The sequence below is a fragment of the Lacerta agilis genome, chromosome 5 (assembly GCF_009819535.1).
Source record: "Lacerta agilis isolate rLacAgi1 chromosome 5, rLacAgi1.pri, whole genome shotgun sequence".
In the NCBI taxonomy this organism is placed as follows: domain Eukaryota; kingdom Metazoa; phylum Chordata; class Lepidosauria; order Squamata; family Lacertidae; genus Lacerta; species Lacerta agilis.
This window is the reverse complement of record NC_046316.1, coordinates 35,537,319-35,559,767: the sequence shown is the minus strand read 5'-3', so window position 1 is coordinate 35,559,767 and position 22,449 is coordinate 35,537,319. Positions and strand designations below refer to the sequence as shown.

The following is a 22,449-nucleotide window of genomic DNA, read 5'->3' as shown; positions in this document are numbered from 1 at the left end:
GCACTTTCCAAGTCTGGGTTTGAGCAGACTCCTTTCCAAGGGAAAACACATTCTTTAGTGATAGATCAGAACAAATGAGAAAACTTGAATTGCCATTGGCTCTGATTGGGCTCTAAAGAGCAGTTTCCCCCAGAGAACAGGAGTGGTACAAGAGGAAGTGTGGCTAAGCCCTTAGTTTGTGCAATTGTGCAGTGGGAAGCCATTCCCCCCTCTGGTGCACCCCTTTCTCATCCCCAAAGGGAGCCTCCATAAACACAGAAGGTTCCTTACTCCAGAACTTCGGAGGACTGTTCACGGACGACTGTAAAGAATGGCAAGTGATGCACAGACAGGAGCAGGGCTTCCCAGTATGTGTGCCTCCACCTGTCCTTGTGTGATGACAGTCACACAAGGAAACAGAAAGGCTGAAGACATGCACTAAAGAGTTTTGGAGGCAAGTTACAAAGTGGGATTACAAATCTAAACACTTTTCAGATATGCAGATGTGTATTAATTACTATTCTGGGGAGGGCATAAAATAAATTGAAGGGAAAAAATGGTTATGTGAGACAATGAGAAGATACAGGGAGAAGTAGTAAAATAAAAATAAGAATAATGGGACAAGTTAGTATTTCTCTTCCCATTCCAGCACTAGGTCTGCTTTAAAATAAATAAATGCTGCTACTCCTTAATTTTGATGAGAGCTTGGGGGGGCCAGGAAAAAATTGCCTGGAGAGTCACATCAGGCCCCCAAACAGGGAGTTAGCCACCCCTGATATCTGGACACTTGATATATTAACAATTAAATGAGCCTATGTACTGGGTATGCCAAATATCAGGTCCTTTTGCCTTAAAAAAAAAGTTTTTACAAGTGTAACTGTTTGACCTGCATTGCTAACATGTGTACGAGGAATAAAAAATGTAACCACCACAAATGACCTTAGAATACACACTGTTTTTTGCAATTAAATCTTGATTCTATCTGAAAATGTGTCTTTAAACTTCTCCAAGATTCCCGCTCCTATCCCAAAATCTGAAATGATGCTCTGTACAGTATAGAAGTGTAGATGAGCTGAATCCCTTATACTTCTGTGTCCATATAAGTCAAGTCACGGGCATCGAATGCGAATTCATTAGGTAATGTTATGGATCCCTTGTGCCAGATTACATTAACCTCATGCAAAAAATCATTACTATGTAGATTAGGAGCTATAGGCTTGTAAATCTTGTGTCTAGATAGATCAAGTATGCTTCTAGAGATTGATCTACTCTCTTTTTAAGACAAAGTTGACCTCATTGGGGTGATTATGGTGATACCTTAGACTAAGCAGCTTAGTGAGAGAAGTGAAGTTTCTATAGAAAAGTCTCATCTGTGGTTGAAACTGAATGTTTGACATTTCCTTAGACTGAATTTGCCCACTGTTACATGAGAAGCCTGGTTTCAGATACCCATTGTTTAAAACAGTGATCAACAATTTGTCTTTTTGACATTTCTCCTTTAGAATCATGGCAGTCTATTCTGGATTTGAAGCCTTGAAAATCCAGAACTTGTAAATTGACATAAAATGTTGGCAAAACTTTCTCTTTGCTAGTAAAACAAAATTGCTGCCTTATTTCACAGAAACTTTTGAGCCAATGTTTTGAAATCACTGCCATGATTTATTGTTTTAGCCCACAAACCAGCTGACTTTAGCATGCTTCCAGAAATTTAATTAAGAGTACAGTCCTGTGCATGTCTCCTCAGTTAGTTCCACCAAGGAAAGGATGTAAAGGATGTATGTAAGACTCTTTTTAAAGTGGCCTACCTTTCCAGCAAGTGATTCAGAGGTTTCAGTCCTTATAACAGTTTCTCAAGCTTTGTCCCCTTTACCTCCCCACCCCAAGTCAATAAAATAAATTTATCATAATCACACATACATTTCTTCCCCATGAAACAGTAACATATTTTCCTGACCCCAACTTCCATTTCTTTTGCGGCGATGGACCACCATTCTACCCACTGTAGGGTATAGAAAAAGCATTCCTTGCTGAGCTAGGTGCAACAGCCTTGAGCTCTTTTGTGATAGGAATGGACTGCATCCATAACTACTTGGAAGATTCGTTAAATTACAGAGGAGTCAGCACCGAGCTTGTTACCCCAACTAAATACCTCATCCCAGGCCTCCTCAGTCCATCGCATAGATGGAAAATGTTTTTGGGATGATCTATGTTTATTCACTGAGTGTTGCCTCCCTTCCAGTGGGGGACAGAGAGCCCATGTGATTTCCCCAAGTAAATAAGTATACTAAAAATGGAAAGATGTTTATGTAACGACCGAGGATGATATCTGATGTGGCTGTGCTGGCGAAAGGTGGAGCACAAGTCTTTTGCCAGTTTCCCCTAACTCTTGAGTTTCCGTTCGCCTGGAGATCTGGTCCTAGGGCCTGTGGGGCCCTCTGGAAAAGTGTGAGGTATGGCACAGAGACCTGCAGTGAGCAGGGGCAGTCAGTGGAAATCGGGTACCATGCTTTCACCACCATTGGACCCAACTTGAAATCTACTGGACTGCTTTATGTTTTATTAGATGTTTGCCATGCTCAGATGTTATTTCCATCCTTAATTAAGTGGTTTTATCAAGTAGTAACAGAAAAGTCCTATGTGTTGTTTTAATAGTATTGTCTTTAATGTCTATCCCCCTACAGTTACTTCAACACATTGTACAATCCTTAAAAAAAAGTTTACCCCATCAAAGAGTTGAACAGCTGTGTATTCCAGAGGAGTAGCCATATTAGGGTGTAGTAACAAAAGAAAAGAAAAGAAAAGAACTGAGCGCTGCGACACATGAAAACTGACTAATTTATTGTTGCATGGATTTTTATGGGCTAGCCTCTTACCTCGTCAGACACAGGATCTGACCTCAGTTGCAAATGTCCATAGTGATTTATTCCTCTTCACCTCTCTGCATGCTGTTGCTACATTTCTAGACTCAAGTACCATATTCCCATTACTCAGATGTTTGCTTCTAGGTACCCTTCAAGCTGTCTTCTCCTCCATGACATAAAGATTTATATACAATTTCTCTGTATTATAGATTTTTCTGTTTGAGGCAACTTTTCCCCATGGAAGAGAAATAAAAGCCCTGTATTATTTGAAGCTATTTAATAACTAATGGAATAGAATAATTCCCATGGAAAGGATGATGCAATTACTGTTTTCTGCTTCTTTATCTATGTAGGCTTTATCCTCGACTTCCTTCTGCATTTTCAGCCATGCTTAGATATTTATTTTTCAGTGTCCCCTCTTCTAAAAATTCAGATATCCGTTGCCGGTTACCAATATTCATGTCCTCTATATTCTCCTCTAGGACATAAAATCAGAAAACCGCCTTGTTCAGATGTGATGTACAATTACACTACTTTGCATACTGCGTGGAAAAAATTATCTTTATCTTTCGCTTGCTTTTTCTCTCGGGGGATCACTCAGGGGAGGCTGACAGATCAATAAGATTTAATTATCATTAAAAGGCAGACAAGATTAATTTATCATGTATCTGTAATGAAATCAGTTTTCTGTGTACAGGACAGAATAAAGGGCATTTTACAATGCCGTTAATACGTTGTAGTATTTTAGCTTAAAGTTTCATCGCTTGACAGGTTTACTGTGTCAGATCAGAAGTGAGCTAAAGATGAAATTATGACTAGTTTTAAATGAAAATGGTCTTTAAAGGCTTGATTGTTCATGACTCTTCTGTAGGCAAAATGGCTCTACTGAACAAGACATATGGCATTAGCTTTCATAGAGGCACTTGAGCGTAATATGATGAGATGAATCCTGTGATTACATACATACACAGAGATAAAGGCTCTTGTATGTGTTGAATTGGGCTATCTAAATGAAAGACTTCTAAGCAACTCACTACTGTTATTTTGTATGTATTTTTCCACTCATATATTTAATGCTGCCATTGTAGCATTAGAACTTCCAGTTGTATTATCCCCCACCCCAAAAGAAAATTTGTGTTGTTGGTGTTTTGTTGTATAGCAACATAAAAGGAAGTACTTACCTTGTTACTTCCTAGAATCATGTCATTGGCACTATACAGTTAGATAAATTTCCGAAGTGAAAATGGCCTGTAAACAGAATTCTAACCAGACTCCATAGCCCATAACAGTGATTACATTAGTGAGAGCTGGAAGCCATTGCTGTTGCTGTTGTTTTTCTTGCCGAGCAATCAACAGTGGCAGGCGGAAGCATTCCTGTTGAACATTAAGGCTGCAGTTCTGCACTGAGCTGCACACGCTTACGTTTCTGGAGGTATAAATAGGTGCAGAATCACAGCATAAATATTCAACAATCCCAAGTGTCATCACAATCAAATGCACTGCTTACAATTAAACTTATGCATAATGCCATCCAAGGGTTTACAGATACCTTGGCCACAGCTAATTCAGAAGTTCTTTACATTAGGCATAACATAACCCTTTCTCTGTGTGGCCTTAGAAATCAATGCTTAATGCACAAAGGCCAGGGCAGATTGGCTTTGGCATGCACCAGCCCCATACATGCAAGCACGCAAGCAAGCAAGCAGAAGGCCTTCTTGTACAGTGTTTACTGCAGAATTTCCATTTCTTATTACAAGAAATACCAAAAGGACAAGCAAGCTCTCATCTTGCGCTGAGGAAATGGCTAAGCAATTTCTAAAGCAACGAATACACAGCTCGACATTCAAGAACAGAACAGGTCAATTTATAGGCATGGGAAATGTGTTAAATGGATAACAGGCGCTGTCAGTGTGGCACTTATGGACACACAAGTTCCCCCAGACACCTTTATTGGCACCCATGGGAGCCGAAAGCTTGAGAACCCCTGCTCTATCACATCTAGGATTCATTCCTCAACTTCAGACCTGTTTTTGTCCTGTTTCATTTGAAACAATACAGGAAAATCTATCCTCAGAGAAATATGTATGTTATAATATAAATAGAGAGCTTTCCTTTCGTTTGAAAGCTCACAAAGTGAGCAAAAGGTATTTCTTATGTCATCTGCAGACAGCAGAACAGCTGAAAATATCTACAAAAAGGCTGTACAGTAGCAAAGAGCAAACAAGGCCTTACTGACATGCCTCCTGGGTCTTCATAAAGCAGCCCATGTCAGTACCCACTATACAAGTGAGAGTTGAATAGTTTGACAGAAGCAATACAAGCAGGTAAGAAGCAGCTGACATGGGATGTTATGAGGAGGTACATTAGTACATTTTAGTACTAGCAGAAATTGTCTCATGGAAAAGGTACAATGAATATGGAAGAACCCCATGTATCTATTTCCCAGACATGGATATCAACCATGTCTCCTTGTGCAAGAGGAGATTGGATTCTTCCTTTGGGACTAGAGCAGTTGTATGTGCTACCTTACGGAGGACAATAGTCTATTTTGAAGAGCCATCTGCTGACATTCCTTGATAGAAAGGTGTTCTCTAATTGAGAGGTGTCCAGTCCAAGTTTGATTTTAAGGATGAGAAACCATAGGAAGGTAGAGCAGGAGCTTTGAAGTTGTCCATCAGCAGTTAGATGACTATCAGGATTGGTGTCTTCCTAGGGTGAGATATATTCCATTTCTATTTAAATTGTAATAATGGTTTCTAAATTTGTGCCTGTGTGTTCTTATAACTTTGGAGTGTTGGGCTGTATGCCGAGATGCTTCTAATCCCTGGATTCAGCAAGTGTTAAAATATGGGACACCTAATGAGGTGATCACCTGGGTAATAGGCCATTAAGGGGAACAAAGGAAAGGAGTTCATTGTGAGATGGCAAGTTAGTGGGAGCCAGTGGGGCCCATCCCTCAACTTGCAGTAGTTAGAAAGACAAAGCCAGAGTTGAGATCAGAGAGTTGGCAGTGATGTGAGCTGCAGGGAAAAGCAGCAAGCTGGAGAGTGAGTCAGAGAGACTATTGATTTCTGCTTGAATCCAAGGCTGTGGCAATGGGAGAAACAAGACCCTTTTGGGTATTACTTCTGTGAACCTCTCCATCACAGGCTCAGGTTGTATTGATGTGTAAAAAAAACAACAACCCCACATATCATAAAGACACCACAGTCTCGACTGTGCCTCATTCCAAAGGAGACACAAACCATGAGTAAGCACCTGGACCCCCTGGAATATTGCACTGCTCAGAGGTTGGGGTGACATGCAACAGTATATAAATCGCTGGATGCAAATTTCATGCATACAGTACCGGTCTCCTCTTTTGGCCTCTTTTTCTGGCACTGCATAACTGGCTGCTATATGTGGCATTCAGATCTGTGGATGGATTACTGGACCACTTCGCTCTTGGTCTTTAGAAAAATTCCAAGGAGTTTCTAAAGAGAAGGAACATTTGCTGGGCTGGGTAAAGGGAGTGGCAGGCTGATGTTGATTTGTACCTGACTTTGTTACAATTTCATTGGTTTCAGTTTTTTTATATTTGATTGATGGGTATTTGAAATGATTGCTTTAAATCTGTAGTATCACTGTCTATTTTATGATTGTACAGTATATGGAACTGTCTTTCGGTTTCTAAGTGGCTTCAGAAACCTTGGTTTGGAGAGGAGGGAACACTGCTAGAATTCTGCTGAATTTCTTTCTTTTTGGCTGGGATAAAAATTTAATATTTATATTTTGATTGCTCAGGCACTGGCTGGAATTGGAGTTCTAGCAATCACAGAGTGGGTGTACTATTCATACTAAGGATAGAAATGACCATAATGCTACCCTTAGTACCCACGTGACCTACAGATTCTGTAGGTCAAAGGTGGTGAAATTCTCAGACTTTCTGCTCTCTGAATTAGAATCCATAAGCCCCTGGCACTGCCTTCATAATTAGCTCCATTTATTTAGCTCTTCTGCTTTATGTCCTTGGATAAATAAAATAGGTCTATCTGCATCACTTTCTCCATTGCAAGATACCAGTTTGCTAATTCATTGAACTAGTCAAGTGGGTTGGCTTATTTTATTGGCAAAAATTTGAACCTAAGCCACATTTACACCATACATTTAAAGCATACACCAGTCATGGCTTTCTTCCAAAGAATCCCAGGAACTGTAATTTGTTAAGGCTTCGGAGAGTTGCTGAAATCCCAGCACCCTTACAGTTCCTGGGATTCTTCAGGTGAAGTCATGACTGAAGAGTGCTTTAAATGTATGGTATGGATGCGACCCTACAAACTGGGGGAAAGATATGACTCGATTGTGATTCTGAGCTCTGTCAAAGAATGGCAAGCATTTATTGGGTGGAAGAATGTCATATTTGCATATGAAGGAAGCAGTAAATGGTGTACAGGAATGTGGGCTTATTTTCACAAAGGTTCAAGGAGCTAATGAGAGGCCAAAGTCAGTTGAAAGACAGGGCAAGGACCCCTGGTGAAATTGCAAGCTCTGACTAATTGCTCTCTCATGCAGGTATAACTGATTACGTGAACAAGAACAGGGTTGTTGTCTATAATATGTAAAGCTAGCTGACTTCTTTCTATGCATACGGTACCTTTAATTAGACTAAACCATAGATTTGTATATTTTGTTTTTGAAATAGATTTTTTTTAAAAAAACCTATCTTTTAGGGTATCTACCCTTGCAAGGCAATTAGCAGCATCAAAAATCACAAACATATGACAAATGCCCGTATGTCAGAATTCCAAGTTATTAAAATGACATTAAAAGATAGAAGCATATGTTAAAAGCATCTATTACACAGCATCATAAAGTTACCCACATGGGGAGTAGAAATTTTTTAGAGTCTTTAAGGCTCTCCTAAAGTTCAACAAAGAAGGGACCAGACAGATTCCTGGGAATAGTCTTCCAAGATGAGAGGCACCCTGAAAAGGCTCAGTTCCAAGTACTCACTGGTCAACCAGAGAGCAGAGTCTCAGGTGCTGATCTTCTAATTCAGGCATGTTCCTATAGATCAAGGTTTCTGACTGACAACAACCACCATTATTAATAATAATAAAAACACCTTTGGATAAAGTCCAGTATAGTGCTGCACTGGGTTGCAGTCTTTTTCATGTATACTCTTAGAAGATTAATCTGTTTTGTTTTCCTTACTTGGCAGGATCTGAAGACAGTGTTGACCCTCCCCCAGTACCCTGGGGAGTTCCTGCACCCTGTGGTCTATGCATGTACTGCTGTCATGCTGTTGTGCCTGTTTGCTTCAATTATCACCTATATTGTGCATCACAGGTAAGAAGGAATATGACAGTTCATTTGAACCAGCTTCTGTTTCCATTTCGTTTTCTGCAGTAAAAAAAAAGTGCTCAGAACTCACATTTCCCCCCGCCCCATCCAATTTTCAGATGTTTGGACCTCCAGCAGGAATTCTGGCATGCATGATTTGGTAAACGTTATCATCTCAGGCACCCTGCATCCCTCCCCCTCCCCACAGCACTTAGACTCAGCAATAGGGGGAAAGCTGTGAGCTGCCATCTTCTGGGGCCAAAAGCAAGCCAAGGACTTGACCAGGTGGTTTTGCCCCTACCTCAGCCACCTTGACCTGCTTAGATCCCTTGAAGCAGTGTGTCCTTGCTGTAGATGCCGTCCAGCTTTCCACAGCTTGATGGGTTGCTTGCAACAAGTGAGGGGTGGGACATCCCTCTGTCATGACATTTGTAGGGGAAATCTCAGCCGCCCAGCAACGGAGCTTGGATATACTTACACTACTTTTAATTTACTTAGAATATCCTGGACTCATTTTCCAGGCTGGCAGGATAGGTGGGGTTATTTATTTATTTATTTTGAATCATTTGTATCTTGCTTGTGTGGTTTCAAGAAAACATGCAAAATAGAGATGGAAGAGCTTCCTCTGGTTCACGTTGCATTGGCTCAGCAATGAGCTATTTCATCCTCACAATCAGAAATAATTTTGCTTGTTTCCCAAGCAATCTGGCATTCCATTGCACTCCTCCCTCTGCACCAGCCATTCCTGATTCCCAAAGCACTTAATTCCTCATGCCCCCTTTCTCTTAAAAAGACTTGGTGGCTGACTGGAGCAGCAGCAGTGACACACAGGGAGAGGGGCAAGATGCTCAGACACTAGGACAAGTGAAGGGAGATGCTGTTCTCTCATACATCACCAGGCGTTTTATCCTGGTGCACTGCTACACAGCATTCATTGGGACTTAGAGGGAGTAGGGGATAGAGGGACAAGGCAGACGCCCTTCTCGGTACCTGCTGCCACTGCTGCGCCTGCCAGTTGCAACTAATAAATTTTTAAGCAGGGGAAGGGGGAGATGCAGGAGGCTGGTGGAGAGGCACCCGCCCCTATCAAAATTCAGTAAGTATCATCAGTGCATCTACTCCAAAGTGGCTAATGACAGTGATTGGTTGGATCATAGCATCTACCACCACTATTGCCTTTCCCTGAAGGAATTATCGCATGCACATTACAGTAGTGTTACATTTCTGTGAGATGTTCATGTAATACATTAACAAGCTCCAACAGAAGTGCTTTACTCTGAGCCACATGCTGAGACACAACATAGTGGTGTCACCCCAAATAAATCCTTTAGTAGCTGCTGATGGGATTGCAGTCCTGATCATTAAAGGAGTGGTGCACTGTCACATATTGAAGAGCACTAAGGTCTCCTTTCGTGTCAGTTTGCATTAACAGCATTGAGCATACCAACTTCTGTTCCATAGCGTGTATCGTGGATGCACATCTTTTCCACCCTTGTGCATACAGTATGCCTTGGTAAGCTTCACTGGCAATGCTTTCCCAAATGTGACCCTCCATAGCACACAGAATGAGAAAAAGGCCATATAGCCCCCATAAGTGTGATGGGATAGCAGTGGGCTTCTGCTGACTTCTTTAAATGTACCTGTTTTCTGCTGTAACTTGTGTAGCAGCCCATGCATTCTTTAAATTTTGTTGAGTTGTCGCCTTATCTGTACAAGCTGCTTGACAACATCCTGTCATCACACTCGAATGCAGGGATGGGGTGTCTGTGGTCCTATGGATGTCAGTTACAACTCACAGCAGTCCCAAGCAAACTTGGTTAGTGGTAAGGGATGGTGAAAGTTGTGATTTAGCAATATCTGGTTGGCCCATTCCTACGCTAGTAGGGATCAATAAATATTATCTACGATAGGACTATCCAGACAGGAGCAGCCATGATTCAGTGGTAGGGACACTACATACTGTAAATTCCCACCTGGATGTTACCTTGGAATGAAAGCATTTAAATTTTCCCATTGGTGTGAATAGTTTAGTTTTCCTCCAATGTACATGAGGACACTTTTATGGCGAGGTCCGTTGTGTGTCTTATGGTATAGTGGACTCCAGGGATTCTCTAAATATACAGGCTCCACACACACACACACACACACACACACACACCACTCATAATCACGATAGGCATTCTGCTACTTGTGTATGGGTGTCATTTTATGTGATTGGCTGTAAGTAATTGGCATAGAAATGCTGTTTTATTGTACTCTATAAACATAAATCAGCAATAACTGATGTATTGCTTGCTTGGTTTTGTCTATGCTTGATTAATTGGGTGTTTCATACTCCTCTAGCATACGGTAGTGTGCAATATGCACTGAAGAGCTCAATCAATATGTCTGTTTATCAAGCTACTTCCTCCATTGCCTATGCTCTAGAATAAGGCCCAGTATGCAACCTTTGTGGTATGCGAGCAGAGTAGTAGGTCTCCTTCCTGTGCTGTCAGGGCCTCTCAGTAGGCTGCAAAGAATGAGTTATGCTGCTTCTCCCTTAAGAACATTAGAAGAACTCTGAGAGATCAATCCAAATCATTTAGTCTAGCATCCTCTTGTCATAATGCCCAACCAGATCCCTATGTGAAGCGCACAATCAAGAAGTAATACACTAGCATCATGGCTAGTCGCCCTTGGTAGCCTTATTCTTCATTACTGTAATTCATCTAACCCCCTTTTAAAGCCATCAGAGTTGAATTCCCTAATTCAACCATGTGCTGCATGAAAAAGCACTTCCTTTTGTCTGTCCTGAACCTTCCAACATTCTGCTTCATTGGGTCATTCCAGATTCTAGGGTTTTGTGAGAAGGAATTGCATGCCACTGGAGTAAACATGAGTACTTGGCTTGAGAATCCGTTTGTTTCCTATAGCACATGGCTTAGTTCAGAGAATGCCGTAGAGATACATTGCCTGTTCCAGTTCTGAAGCTGAACGGCCACAAGAGCCAGCTTTGGTAACAGATTGCTTGAGAACCCCACTGCCCAGAGCTCCTTGGAGGGAAAGTGGGACAGAAAGGCAACAGCCAAATAAATGTTGACTTTGTTGTTAATTAAGCCTAATGCAAAAACCGCAATCCTTGTTTTGTAGGTAGTACATCTTTCTGAAAGCTTCTTTGCATAACAACCTCACTCAAAGTTGCTTTGGGCTTTGTTTTGTTTACACATTCAAAGGGCTAATTGAATGCTAAAATAAGAAAACAAAGAGATAGAGAGAGCCAGCCCGCCTGCCCCTGTAGCCCCTGGTTAAACAAATGATTTCACTTGCATCTGAGTCATTGCAGGATAACTGGATCATGGAGTTAGGTAATAGCATGGCTGTTAACATGTATTGAAAGAAACAAAATAGGAAATTCTTTCCAGTAGCACCTTAGAGACCAACTGAGTTTGTTCTTGGTATGAGCTTTCGTGTGCATGCACACTTCTTCAGAAGTGTCTCTAAGGTGCTACTGGAAAGAATTTCCTATTTTGTTTCGACTATGGCAGACCAACACGGCTACCCACCTGTAACTGGATGTATTGAAAGGGCAGTGGTGTTAAGAATTCAATGAAATAACTCAGAGAAAGTGACCCAAGAAAGAGGTTGAGGCTCAAACACTGCAATTTCTGAAACAACCCCAAGCTCCTCTGGTCACCTGAAGGACTCGTGGGTTGGAATTCAGGGCTGTACATTCATTGTGTTGTTATGATTTATGTGGTGCTTTTCACAACAGTTATATGACTTTGTTTTTGTTAACTTCAAACAGCACAATTCGAATCAGCAGGAAAGGCTGGCACATGCTTCTCAACTTCTGTTTCCATTCTGCTCTCACTTTTGCTGTTTTTGCTGGTGGAATAAATCGTGTAAAATACCCAATTATCTGTCAAGCGGTGAGTGCATGCATTATAATTAGCATTTATTTTATAATGGAACAAAAACTGAATTGCACATATTGATGACCTTAAGTGTTCTTCATGTGTATGGATGGATGCATTGATCTTCAACTGCTGTTTGTTTGGAAAATGTAGAGATTTTTCTTAATACTAAAGGGCCACAGTGCAACCAGGAGATCTGATCTGTCTTTCTAGGCACGGGGAACTGTTGAACAGCTCGTTCCTAACCATGTTTACTTGAAAGTAAATCATACTGTTTTCAGTGGGACTTAACAAAAATGTTCAGGATTCTCTCTCTCAAGTCTATTAACTTCTTTCTGCATTGTTGTAATTTAGAAGTGATTCTCCTCCTCCCCCCCCCTTTCACTTTAGAAATATACTGAGAGTTGTTTATTATTTGTAGATCTCTTTGAGATCAAGATTTAAGAGCGGCTTTCTTTGTTGAGTATTTCTAAGCCTTTTAAATTATGTCATCAGCACTCTAATGTGTGTTTATTATTAAGTACACTTTGGGGCATCTTGTTTTAAAAATAGACTGTGCCTTGAATTAAGTGAAAGTGCAGAAGCTGGAGTTTGCTGCTGGGTTTCAGAGAGATTTTGAAATGAGACTACATTTTTTTAAAGTGAGTTTCATAGTGTTTCTTCTTACCTCCCCCACTCTCCAATCAATCATATAGAGCTTTAGGATAGAAAGGGTCTCCTAAGCCATCCATGGATTGATAAAGGTTTCCTAGGTATTGACCCACGGAAAGAGACCCTAGAGCTATTGGAGACTGGTCCATTATGGAGAGTGGGAAGTATCCCATGACTTGTCTGCCTTCTTACTTACAACCAGTCATAGGGTAGCTGTGGCTATTACGATCTCTGCCTTCACCTACTGTTAGTCTCCTTGCTTTCCACCCTACTAGTCCCAATGGACACCAGCCTCTACTGCCTAGAACCCTCAGTGGCTCACTCTGAGGAAGCCTTGAGCTGTACATTTTGCAGATGAGGTCACTCCTGCACCAACTTTGATACAGAGTCAGAGAGCGATGGGACTAAGGCACTCAATATGGTCTGGTCATATTCTTATGAATATCTTTCAGGTGGAATGGCCTGAGAACAGGGACTCTTCAGTGGTGGCACCACAATTGTTGAATGCAGTTTCATGGGACATTGGACGAGCCCATCCCTTGCAGGCTCTAAGCAGGCCTCAAAGACCTCCCTCTTTACCGCTGTCTTTAGCAACTGACTTGACCTGATGTTATCTTGTGTGGAATTAGCCTTTATCCTCTTGGCTTTTAATGGTTTATTTGGAATTTTTGGAAATATTGTTTGGATTTTTTGTGATTTTTATGGTTCTATTTCATTGCTTGTTTGATATGTGGCTTGCAAACCACTTTGAGAAGATTCCCCCCCCCCCCACTTAAAAATCAGTATACCATTAATATTTAAAAATTAGATAAATCCTAAATGCATTTACTAGGGAGTAGGCCCAAATGGAGGGTGGGACATGTGTAGGATTGCATTGCTAGATACTTGTCAATAAAGTTCTCAGTAACCCTTTACATAAGGTCAATATTATCAGGTCCATGTTGCAGGTGTGTGTAACTTGTAAAGCTACCTAGTGGCTTCCTGGCAGAGACGAGAGTTAACCTCGGAGGCTTCCTGTATTGCAGCTCAGTCTCTTAAACTGCAACCCTAAGCCCTAGGAGAAAGTTAAAATCCCAAGAGCAAGGCTGTGTACACATTATACATTTAAATCACACACACATAGAAACGGTTTACCCCTCACAAAGCTATAATTCCCAGCACTGGACAAACTATAGATTCTATGATCAGTGTGTGTGTGCTTGAAATGTATGTGGTGTGTACCCGGCCTAAAACACACTGAATTCAGTGTTCCCTACTCCCTGATTCATTTTGCTCCTGCCAGGCAAGAGTGTGGTGGTGAAGAAATGTACTTTGCAAAAATTGCATGTGCTTTGTGGCTATCTGTGGGAGGACGATGGCTGTGGGAAGAAGCAGGAAGCAATTAGAAAAGAAGGCTGGGACACACATTGCATCATGAACCCTGAGGGAGCAGAGCCATGGCTAGGGATCCCTAGGAAGAGATTGCTTAGTAATGTACTAGATATGGTCCGGGGACATTTGAAGTACATTGTACAATTCTGACTGCCCAGCTTCAGGTGCAGATCAGGGGGCTGAAGCATCTGCCTGTGAGGAAAGACTAAAGCTTTGGTGGGAATTTAAGGGGGGGTGCATGTATATACACCCACCCACACCCACACCAAGGGAACAGGACACAATAAGTGATTTATAAAGTCATGCATGATACAGCAAAAGAAGATGGGGCAAGTTTTTATCTCTCTCAGTGAAAATGAAAAGCAGATTCAGTACAGGCAATAGAAGCTAACAGAATAATGCAGACTCCTTCTGCAACTGAGCCTCAGGTGATGCCATCGGGATAGATCAGTGTGTCTGGTGCAGCAATCTGCCGGCCTCCCCACCTTTTGCCTTGGTACCTTGTGTGGTGGAGCCAGTAAGGACTGGTGTGGGCAGGGGTGGGGAAGTTAGGAGTGCTTCGTAGTTTGTTCAGCTGGTGTATAATGAAATGGATGGAATGCACTGCTGCAAGAGGTGGTGGTCAGTAGCTTAGATGGCTTGAAAGGGGGATTACAAATTCATAAAAGTTAGGTCTTGTCAACAGCTAGTAGCCATTATGGTTCTGTGTCCCCCTCCAAATACCACTTGCTGAGAGAGTGTTATTGCCACCACACCCTGACTGTGGGATTTTTGGAAGCATCTGGCTGTCAACCATGAGAAAAAGGATTGTGAACTAAATGGCCTCTGGTCTAATCCAGCAGGGCTGTTTACATTGAAAATAATTTGGTTGAAGATATGGGCGGGGCTGTGTGAGGTCTTTTATTTGTAACTTGGACGTCTGTATACTAAGGATGCGGGTGGCGCTGTGGTATAAACCACAGAGCCTAGGGCTTGCTGATTGGAAGGTCTGCAGTTCGAATTCCCACGACGGGGTGAGCTCCCGTTGTTCAGTCCCAGCTCCTGCCCACCTAGCAGTTTGAAAGCACGTCAAAGTGCAAGTAGATAAATAGGTACCGCTCCGGCGGGAAGGTAAACGGCGTTTCTGTGCGCTGCGCTGGTTTACCAGAAGCGGCTTAGTCATGCTGGCCACATGACCTGGAAGCTGTCTGCGGCCAAACGCCGGCTCCCTTGGCCTATAGAGCGAGATGAGTGCCGCAACCCCAGAGTTGTCCGCAACTGGACCTAACGGTCAGGGGTCCCTTTACCTTTACCTTTATACTATAGTTTAAGCTTTGGATTACAGCATCACTAAGATGATCAGAGGTGTGATAAAGGACTTTCTGAGGAGTTTGGAAACGTACATATCACTCAACCTTGCCTTGTGCATATCAGATGCTGGTGACAGAGGTGGGTCTTGAATTGGGCCTGAACATCATCCTTTATCAACCAGGGCATGTCTAGGGTGGTTGCCATGACCACGTAGTAATGTGATTGTTTATCTGGAATCTTCTTCAGCAAACATTGCTTGTTTTGCTGCAGAATGTCCTTCAGTAGAAATATTTAATAATGCCATATCCCAGTACTATATAATGGTTTCAGGATTGCCCCCTCTAATTTCTGAAATGCGTTTCCTTTTGTCAAATAGGCAGTTGTCTTCAGATCTAGGCCACTGGTAGTGAGAGTGTGAATGAACTCTCATTTATCTATGATACAAGTCTATATAGCTATAACGCTAACACACAATATTATGCATACATTCATTCTGAAGACAACTTTTTTAAGCTTAAAAGAGAACGCAGGCTTTGGACTGATACAGATTTCCCACCCCAATTTAAATGTTACTATAGAATATTTAGTGTTTTATATAAATGTGTTTTTCAGTGTATATATGTGCTGAGATATATCTGTGTGCAGTAGGGAAGTGAAGAAAGTGGTTGCTGGCATCCACCTGTTTTGGGAGACCATGGAGCAGTGGTAAAGTCAAACCATTGGAGAGTTTCAGTGCCTGCTGTGGCTGTAGAGACCAAGAAGGGTGAGACATCTTTTATTGTAGGTGAAACAGATGAAGGCTTCTAGTTTTGCTGCTGCAAATGCACCATGGCATTTATTCTTTCTGCACTCCTCCCAGCAGTCATTCCTCCCCTGGTTACTGCTGTGGATACATGATCTGCCTGTCTGTCTCCAGGCACTGCAGTCGTCTGCAAGGGATTCCCATACAATGGGGTTAATGTTGCTAGCCTTCATGTCACATTTGTAATGCAGAGTTGGTCTGTCAACAGGCCTGGTGCTTGAAAGCAGCTCCCAGTACCGAGTCCATGGGGATTTTGCCATCTTCCATTCTGTAGACATGACTGGGCCAGCGTGGGCGTCGCTAAGACAGAAGTGTTAGCATGCTGGGAATGTGGGCTTGCAAGAGCACATCTTAGTTTGAGACTCTGTCCTGCCATGTGATGCCCCAAATCATCCTGATCATACATTTGGAATGCGTTAAGGCATTGCTCCTGGCAGGTGTAAATTGTCCATGACTCGCTTCCATAAAGCAGCATACTCAACACACAAGCCTGATGGACCTTCATCTTGATATTGGTCATTAGCATCCCATTCTCCCGAACCCTTTTGGAAAAGTAAGCCATTGCCATAGCTGCCTTGCCAAGATGTTTGTCCAACTCAGTGTTGATGGAAAGGTTGCTGGTTATGATGGAGCCCAGGTAGCCAAAATGCTCTACCACCTCAAGTATGTGGTCACCAATGCTGATGTGTGGAGTGCTGGTGACATGCTGATCCAGGATATTGGGTTTCATCAGGCTGCACTTCTTGCAGTCTTGGACAAAACGGTTGGTGAGTCTCTATAGAGCTTCCTCAGAGTGTGCTGTCAAGGGCTGCATCATCTGCAGACAACATATCTTGGATAAAAACCTGCCACACCTTTGTCTTGGTGTAGAGATGTGTCAGGTTGAACAGACCCCCCCCCCCGGTCACTCCTTGAATGGAAGTACACACTGGCTTCTGTTGAGGTGAAGGCATAGGAGACCAACAGGGAGAAGAAAAGATGGAGCAAGAACACAGCCCTGTTTCACACTGTTCTTTATAGGGAAATCTTTTGAGGATGAATCATCATACTGGACAGTGCCATGCATGTACTCATGGAAGGACACAATCATCTTGTGGAGCTTAGATGGGCATCCTTTCTTGTTGAGCAGTGTAAGGAGTCATTTTCTGCTAACAGGGTCAAAGGCCTTCATCAGGTCTATGAAGGCAATGTAAAAGGGGTGTCTCTGCTCCCTGCATTTCTCCTGCAGCTGGTGCAGTGAGAAAATCATGTTGACTGTTGACCTCTGAGCTCTAAAACCATGTTGTGACTCAGGATAGACCCTGTCAGTGAGTAATCTGTTGAGAACTGCATGGTCAAAGGCTTTCCTCACAGTACTCAGCAGGGAGATTCCACAGCAGTTGTTACAATCACGATGGTCACCTTTGATGTGGTTCACAATCAGATGTATTGCTGTGGTTCAGCTGTATAAGATTAGGTTTTTTTATGTGCTGATTTAATGTTTAAGTGGTTTTATTCAGTGTGTTATTTTAAGTGTTATATACCACCCTGGGATAATGACTGATAAAATACAACTAATAAATTGAACAAATAAATAATAGGGGTTGTAGCCAATGCTAGCCTTACTCAGAATAGACCCGTTGAAATCAAATAGCATGACTGCCTTAAGTTTATTAATTTCACTACATCTACTTTGAGTAGAATTTAGTTTAATACAACCCAAGATAAATAATCTGGTACATTAGCCTATGATGAGCCATGGTCAACACAGGTTACTTTCATCTCTCTTCCCACTTATAAACATGCAAATTATTGCTCTACAGTTCCCTTAACCATTGGCATTTGCTTGCTGTGACCTTAAACTGAGACATATATGGCAAGTCTCCCGTCTTTGTAAGATAGCGCACTAAAATATCACAGGCTTATCTACTAATGTAGAAAATGCAAAGCCTTGATATTGGCGAAACGTTGAATGTTATTATCTGACATATTTCTTTTCACTATTCAGAGATATATATCTATTAATACATACACTGGTGCCTGTTAATTAGGGGCAAATCTAATCGTTGTTCTCTTTATCTGTAGCTTTGCAAGGAGGGATAACAGGGTAGTTTTTAGGGCAGCTGCAACTAGGCAATCACAAGGGCACAAAAGCTTTTCAAATCAGAGTCTGGTGGGTTACCTTACAGATTGCAAGTAACTGCATTAATATGCTAATGAAAATTTGAGGGCCTCCCCCAAATTGGGGGGGGGGGGTTTGTCAAGGAACCAGATTAAAAAAGAATCGTGGCCAGGTTTTGCTCCTTGGCAAACATATGGTCCTGTGGCAGTCACCTTTCCTTTCCTTTCCTTTCCTTTCCTTTCCTTTCCTTTCCTTTCCTTTCCTTTCCTTTCCTTTCCTTTCCTTCCCTTTTCATTTTTCGAAAGCCTATGCTGACTTTAAACAGCTCTGCCACAGGCTAAGCTGCTTATGTGACTGCTCTGACTGTTCATGCTGAACTGAGCACAGATGAGATTTTTGCACCCAGTCACAACAAACACAGATTTTCAGGCAGTTGCAACTAAATGCCAAAAGCTGATCTGAATGTGCAGTCACATGACTAACATAGCTTCATATACCCACTTAAAAAAAATAGCAAAAAGAACACATGGCACAAAATTAAATATATATTTTTAAAGCTGGCAAAATAGCAGGGCAGAGTTTTACAACAGAGGCTATATTTGGTGGCATTAATCATTTTTGTCTTGTATTCAATTTTAAAAAGCAGGATAAATACTCCTTCTCAGGTAGTACTTTGGGAAGCTCTCTTCATATCCTGGACATATACCCTGGGCATATACTCTTCATATACTGGGTATATAAAAATAAGTTTTAAAGAAACTTTAAGAAAGTGATACAGGCATGGACACAGAGAGTGTGTCACGGAACAGTAGAAACGGTATGGGCACCGGCCAATAGCTGCCTGCAACATTCATGCAGCTATACAGCACCTGCAACTGGAATGGAAGTGCTTGCTGTAGGTGAAACTTCATCTACCCAGCAATAGCAACTTTGTATTGAGAAAATAAAAAAAAATCCCAGGAAGTAGAGCAATAGCTGGGGGAAAGATGAAAGGTCCTCGTGAAATGTACCGGTATGTGTTGATCTGCAGAAGATAATGTGGATACTTCACTACCACGGTGTTCACACATATCTTTCATAGCCAAAGAAAACCCTGAAATAGAAATGCAGAGAAGGAAAGGGAGAGAGGGAGGGAGGGAGGAAAAATTGACTAAGGAAAAGAAGTACAACTTAAGGTTCCCCAAGAGAGCATTACATGCCAGCATGTTATGTAGGTTTACACAAGTTTTTATTTGGGTAATCAATAATGAAACCAGTCATTACCATAGCAACTGCCACATCACATAGTCCTTAAGCTGTCTCTGAAGATGGTGAACGGATTTTAAAGGCATGCTCAAATAATGCTCCTTCTCATAACTTTCTTTTAAAACACATGGTGTTAGAATCAATGGGAGATTTGCTGTTGACTTTACTAGGGTGTGTATTGTGCTTGCTTATCACATTATCCTTTGGTTGTTGGTACGTGTGCTATGTTCAGATTTCAGACACTTCAGCACTCCAGTCCCACACAGATCTGCCTGCCATGACCTATTAAGAGGGAACTTACTTTTTCTCTCTCACACTTATTATTTGTACAAGAACTCAACCCACTGAGACTTCCTGCAAGTATCACATTAGTGTTAAAGCAGCCATGCACTTCAAACCTGGATTATAAATCTTTTTTCCCCTGTTTGTAAAGTTCAGATAGGTATTCTTACTTGAACCCATTCAGTACAGTGGTACCTCAGTTTACAAACTTAATCCTTTCCTGAGGTCTGTTCTTAAACCAAATCCGTTCTTTAACAGAGGTGTGCTTTCCCTAATGAGGCCTCCCGCCATCAGTGCCCTTCCACCGTTCAGCTTCCGTTCGTAGACCGAGGTAAAGTTCACAAACCAGGACACTACTTCCGGGTTTTGTGGAGTTCATAAACCGAATAGTTCGTTAACAGGGCTGTTCGTAAACCGAGGTACCGCTGTATAGTACTCAAGGAAAGGCAACCTACACTTGCTCAGAAACATTGAAGCCTCTGCTGGCCTTGACAGAAGGTGGAAAGATAAATTGCCAGGCAGGAATGCTTCTGTGCTGCAACTCCACCTCCACCAGCAGTAGCAAGACCAACTGCAAAGCAGGCAAAACTTTTGCTATCATCTTCCTGCTTTGCCTTGCTACTGCTCAGTGTTGAAGGGAGGAGAGAGATGTCTGAACATCCCTGGAGAGGGATACAAGACCCACCCAGCACGGATTTGAAACAGCTGGCCTGACACTAGACCTTTTTTGTGGGGGGGGGAGGCTAAAGGGGAAAAATAATTGTTTATCTGCTAATTAGTGTGTGCATGCATTTTTTGTTTATTATTTAAGTATAGTTAATGATATAGGGCAGGTGTGTTGTTTGTTTTTTCGTAAGTGTTATGTTAGATTGATGTATTATCAGATGCATTCTTCTCCCCTCCCCCATTGTCTTCCCTTGAGAAGTAACTAGTAAGTAAATAAATAAGTAAATAAAATATGTTCTCTGGAATCGCGAATAGATTTGGAGGTCTAAAATCTGACAAAACTGAAATAAGTCCTGTATTCCTCAGATACTCATAGGTATGCCTGTCCACCTTAACCCTTTTTGTTGTTGTTGTTTTTGGAGCTGGTGCTGTTACTGGATTGAAAACTACAGTTTCCATTCAGGGTTAAGTCCTTTCGGACTTACTACTGCTACTGAATTTGGAAGCACCAGTCTCCTTTCGGGACTGAGGGGCTTTTATCCACACTTAACTTCCCTCCACTCTTTCCAGGCAGAATCCACGCTTTAAGGCTTCATGTCCGTGTTAATCCATGGAAAACCTGAATTGACATTTGCTCTGACTGAGCGCTAAAGAGCAGATTTTTTACATGCCTGAACACAGGGTTTTTAAGCATGGACCTGTGACTGGAAAGAGTGGGGGGAAAGCTAAGTGTGGATAAGCCCTGAGTCCTGGATCAAATTAAGTCTTACACTCCCATCATCACTCTTCAAAAACAAACTGTTGAGGAGGAAAGCAGACTGGATCCTTGTAATCACATGCAGGTTTCCTACATGCAAGGAGCTTTTTTTCATGGAGGACCATGTGCTGTGGAATCCCTTTACCTATAGCCCAAAGTGGTATGCTATTGGAAAAGCTCTACCACTTGATTATACATATTACACCCACTAGCTTTCTGTGATGATTTATTAAGCAACGAGATTTCACATAGGGAAATATATTGGGAAGGGCTATAGCACAGTGGTACAGCCACTGCTTTGCATTCAGATGTTCCCAGGTTTGATCCCAAGTATCTCCAGCTATGGCTAGGAAAGACATCTGTCTGAAATTCCAGAAAGCTACTGCCAGTCACTGAAGACAATACCAAGCTAGATGGGCCAGTGGTCTGAGGCAGTACATGCCATAGGGCTTGTCTGCCTGACACTTTTATTTCTGCTGGATCGCGGTTTTAATTTGCAAGAGTTTGCTCTGCACTGGGGCTTAACCATTTTCTGTTTTTCAAATCACTCCCAAACAGAACTGAACTGTAGCAATGAATCACCTCATTCTGAACAGGCCACTGGCATATTTTTATATTTTTTGTTTTTGCAGTAGTTTATCTGCCACCCTTGTGGAAAATTCTTCTCTACAGATTGTTTCGTACGATTAAAGTCCCATGAGAATTGTGCAATTGCATAAAACTCACAGCAGAACTGTGCAGTAATGCAGAACAACCAAAATATCCGACCACCACCTCATTTTGCAGCGAGTGAAAAACTGAAAGCACCTGGCAGTACACGGTTTCCTTTCATACCATACAGATTGGGAAAAGGCAGCGGGGGGGGGGGGGAGAGAGGCAGGAAGAAGCACAAAGGCAAACTTAGCATATACACTCACTATCCTTGATAGGTGAATGGTGGGGTTGATTCAAGCATCAAGCTCCATATCCAGGGGTGTAAGAAGTGGGGGTGAGGGGGCAGTGACAAAATGGCACACCACGGGGGGTGGCACTTACTGCGGGGCCTGGCCTGAAATGTGTCTCTTCTGGGAGTGATGTGGTGGCTCGGGGCCCCACACTGCCTGAAATGGCAGTGTGGGGCTTGCGTCCACCAGGCGGACTCCGTGGGCAGCTCACTGCGGCACCCCCCTGTGCGGATCGCTGCACCACCCCCCTGGGTGGCTCACCCCGCCCCGCTGCTCCGGGTGCTG

The 22,449-nt window shown here is 42.3% G+C and overlaps 1 protein-coding gene across 6 annotated transcripts in view; it reads left to right on the top strand.

Moving 5' to 3' along the window:
* ADGRA1 (adhesion G protein-coupled receptor A1) overlaps positions 1-22,449 on the top strand; it is a 314,608-nt gene that overhangs the window by 246,394 nt on the left and 45,765 nt on the right. For all 6 annotated transcript variants that reach the window (XM_033149325.1, XM_033149326.1, XM_033149327.1 and 3 more), the window contains 2 exons: positions 8,041-8,168; positions 11,947-12,070. In XM_033149325.1, coding sequence (XP_033005216.1) covers positions 8,041-8,168; positions 11,947-12,070 — 252 coding nt within the window. The remainder of the gene's footprint in view (positions 1-8,040; positions 8,169-11,946; positions 12,071-22,449) is intronic.